Source organism: Salvelinus sp. IW2-2015, linkage group LG17 (genome assembly GCF_002910315.2).
Source record: "Salvelinus sp. IW2-2015 linkage group LG17, ASM291031v2, whole genome shotgun sequence".
Lineage (NCBI taxonomy): Eukaryota > Metazoa > Chordata > Actinopteri > Salmoniformes > Salmonidae > Salvelinus > Salvelinus sp. IW2-2015.
Genome location: NC_036857.1, coordinates 28929941 through 28934167, shown reverse-complemented (window position 1 = coordinate 28934167; position 4227 = coordinate 28929941). Strand labels below are relative to the sequence as shown.

At 48.8% G+C, this 4227-nt stretch overlaps 1 protein-coding gene across 3 annotated transcripts in view; it reads left to right on the top strand.

Moving 5' to 3' along the window:
- The window catches only part of znf385a (zinc finger protein 385A), a 107252-nt gene extending 106081 nt beyond the window's left edge, over window positions 1–1171 (top strand). For all 3 annotated transcript variants that reach the window (XM_070448070.1, XM_070448069.1, XM_024005020.2), the window contains exon 8: window positions 637–1171. In XM_070448070.1, the coding sequence (XP_070304171.1) occupies window positions 637–906 (270 nt within the window). In that variant the 3' untranslated portion in view covers window positions 907–1171. The remainder of the gene's footprint in view (window positions 1–636) is intronic.
- Window positions 1172–4227: the final 3056 nt, after the last annotated feature.

Here is a 4227-nt window from a genome sequence, read left to right as displayed (position 1 = left end):
TCGGTAAAGTCAGATTTAGAGAGGCTGCTGGGAGGAGAATGTAGAGGACGACTCATTGTCATGGCTTGGAATGGAATCAATTGAATGGTACCTCAACAAATAGACAACGGTTTGTCCGTCCTTCCATAATTCCATTCACGCCAATTAGTCAACCACCACTTACCCGCGGAGAACACCTGAAACCCACCTCTTTAAGGAATACCTAGGATAAGGATAAAGTAATCCTTCTCAACCCCATCTAAAAGATTAGATGCACTATTGTAAAGTGGCTGTTCCACTGGATGTCATAAGGTGAATGCAACCCAATTTGTCAAGTCGCTTGGAAAGTAAGCGTCTGCTAAATGACTTAATGTAAAATGTAAAATTACAATTAGCCCGTTCTTCTCCTACAGCTCCTCCCATGAGCCTCCTCTGAGTAGATTCCTTACCAAAGCGCTGAAGATCCATTTTGTAGCTTTCTGGAAACATAGTTTGATCAGAAACCTCTGTGTTATGAGATCAAAGAGGTTCAAACTGAAATGGAATTTCTATATAAATTCCCCTGAATCCCTTGTGTTCACCTTCTGCCACTAAACGTTGTATCCYTCTCTCCCTCCCTCTCTTTCTCCCTCGCTCTCTGCCTCTCTCTCCCCTCAGTCCTCTCTGACCTTCTCTAAGGATCTCTCCAAATGTTTGGGCGCTGGGCTCTTGCCCAGTCCCCTGGCGGTCGCCGCAGCGATGGCCGCCGCCGCTTCCTCAAACCACCAATTGGCTCAGCTTCGCGCCGCAGCGTCTTCCGTCCACCACCCCTCACATCACCACCACCACCACCTATTACAGGGCCCGCCTCTCAGCCACGCCATCCTAAGACCCGCCCCCGGACCCATGCGTACCTCCCACGGGCCAATCCTCTTCTCTCCTTACTGACTCCACCCCCCTCCACCTCGGCCAGTCAGGAGCAGCCACTCCAAAAGCACACTGTGAAGAAAATAATCAACATAAACGACAAACAGCAATTGATAGGTTAAACAAATCATCGGTGAACAAATCAAACGTAAAAAACATCTAGAGGAGTAGAAAAGAAAGGGAAGAGGGCACCCTGACCTGAAACTCTCCCTCCATCTCATAGACGTGTGATGACTGCGAGTGATCGACTGATGGAGAGAGAGAGAGAGAGAGAGAGAGAGAGAGAGAGAGAGAAGGAGAGAGAGAGAGAGAGAAGAGGAGAGAGAGAGAGAGAGAGAGAGAGAGAGAGAGAGAGGAGAGAGAGAGAGAGAGAGAGAGGAGAACATCACAATCGGAGGAGAGAAAGAGAGAGATCAGTGTCTCACCATCAACCATCCTCAGGTCTTCAGCTCAGCATCCTTCAGGGGCTTAGGCCGCCGCTCGCATCCTAGGTCCTACGCCGTCAGGCCATCCTCAGATCTCTACCTCAGCCATCCTCAGGGGCCGTCTAACCGCTCAGGACATCCTCAGATCTCTACTACTCAAGCCACACACACTGATATGAACTCTTCAACATACACACATATACATATAACAACACATACTCATTACCCATGCTCAGTCCTCGTTCAATATTAGTATCGTAGCCCTTGTGTATCTTAACTTTCGCGGCGCCGACAAGATGGCCGCCTCGAATTGGGCTTCTAGGGAAATTAAATGGCCGTATTTTGTTTTTTTTACGTGTTATTTCTTAAATTGGTACCCCAGGTATCTTAGGTTTTCATTACATACAGTCGGGGGGGAACTACTGAATATGAGGAACACGTCAATCACTATCATTACGACCAGGAATATGACTCTCGCCCTCCGAAGCAGATCTGTGTTTGCCTCCACCCAGTACATGGATCGGATCCCAGCCGGCGACCGCTAACACGGAACGCCGTTAAAGGGGCAAACGAGCGGTCTTCTGGTCCAGGCTCGGAGAAGGGCACACGCGCTCACTCCTAGCATAACTACTTCGCCAAAGTCCAGTCTCTTGACAACAAGGTTTGTGAATCGAGTAAGGGTACCATTCCAGAGAGACATCAGAGACGGTAACGTTCTTTGCTTACCGGAAACATGGCTCAACTCGAGAGACGCTAACGGAGTCGGTGCAGCCACTGGTTCTTCACGCATCGCGCCGACAGAGACAAACATCTTTTTCTGTAAGAAGCAGGGGCGGGGGGGTATGCTTTTATGATTAACTGAGACGTGGTGTGATCATAACAACATACAGGAACTCAAGTCATTCTGTTTCACCTGACTTAGAATTCCTCACAATCAAATGTCGCCGATTATCTACCAAGGGAATTCTCTTTGATTATAATGACAGCCGTATATATTCACCCCAAGCAGACACAATCGATGCCTGACAAACTTTTATCTGACTCTATGTACAACTGGAAACACACACCCTGAGGCTGCATTTCATCATAGCTGGGGATTTTAACAAGGCTAATCTGAAAACAAAACTACTAAATTTCTATCAGCAATATCGATTGTGCTACCAGGGCTGGTAAACCTAGATAATTGTTATTCTAACTTCGCGACGCATATAAGGCCTCCCACCTCTTTCGGAAAAGCTGACCTCGGCTCCATTTTGTTCGCTTCCAGCCCAGCCTACAAACAGAAACACTAAACAAGAGTTCCACGCTCGGTCTGTTTCAGGCTGGTCCGACAATCGATTTCACGCTTCCAGCTGCCTTTTTTTCAATCACGTGGATTGGGGATAGGTTCCGCATTGCGTCCAACAACAACATTGACGATCAGCTGATTCGGTGAGCGAGTTCATTAGAGAGTTCTAGAAAGTGCAATCAGCGACGTAATAACTCCACCAGCAACGATTAAAACATTTCCCACCAGAAACGTGGATTGATGGCAGCATTTCGGCGGCGAAACTGAAAGCCGAACCACTGCTTATTTTACCAGGGCAAGGTGACTCCGGACATGACCGAAACAACAGTGTAGCTATTCCCTCGCAAGGCACAAACAAGCAAGTGCCAGTAAAGAGACAAAAGTAGAGTCCAATTCAACAGCTCAGACACAAGAGGTATGTGACAGGGTTACGTCTCAAGATACAAAAAGAAAACGCAGCCCCATCGCGGACCAGGATGTCTCTGCTCCCAGACAGACTAAATCACTTTTTGCTTCGCTTTGAGGACATACAGTTGCCACTCGCACGGCCCGCTACGCAAAACTGCGGGCTTCCTTCACTGCAGCGAGGTGAGTAAACATTTAAACGTGTTAACCCTCGAGCCTGCAGGCCCAGATGGCATTCCCAGCCGCGTCCTCAGAGCATGCGCAGACCCAGCTGGCTGGTGTGTTTACGGACATATTCAATCAATCTTTATCCCAGTCTGCTGTTCCCTACAATGCTTTCAAGAGGGCACCATTGTTCCTGTTCCCAAGAAAGCTAAGGTAACTGAGCTAAACGACTACCGCCCATAGCACTCTACTTCTGTCATATGAAGTGCTTTGAGAGACTAGTAAGGACCATATGACCTCCACCCTCCTGACACCCTAGACCACTCCAATTTGCTTACCGACCAATAGGTCACAGACGACGCAATCGAACCACACTGCAACAGCTGCCCTAACCATCTGGACAAGAGGAATACTATTGAGAATGCTGTTCATCGACTTACAGCTTCAGAATTTAACACCATAGTACCCTCCAACTCGTCACAAAGTTCGAGACCTGGTTCGACCCCGCCCTGTGCAACTGGGTTCCTGGACTTCTGAACAGGGCCGTCCCCAGGTGGTGAGGGTAGGTAAAACATTCCACCGCTGATCCTACACTGGGGGGCCAACAAGGGTTGCGTTGAGCCCCGTCTAGTAACTTTCCCTGTTCACCCACGACTGCGTAGGCCATTGCATACGCTCCAACTTCAATCATTCAGTTTGCGGACGACACTACAGTGGTTAGGGCTTGTTACACAACGACGAGACGGCCTACAGGGAGGAGGCGTGAGGGCCTCGGAGTGTGGTGAAGGAAATACCTCAACACTTCAACGTCAACAAAACAAGGAGATGACGTGGACTTCAGGAACAAGCAGAGGGAGCACCCCTATCCACATCGACGGGCGTAGTGGAGAGTGTAGTAAGTTTCAAGTTCCTGGCGTACAGCACATCCCGGACACAATTAATTGGTCCACCCACGCCAGACAGCATTGTGACGAAGTGCGCAGCTCCTTGCCAGGAGGCTGAAGAAAATTTGGCTTGTCACCAAAGCAACTCACAAAACTTTCTACAGATGCCACAATC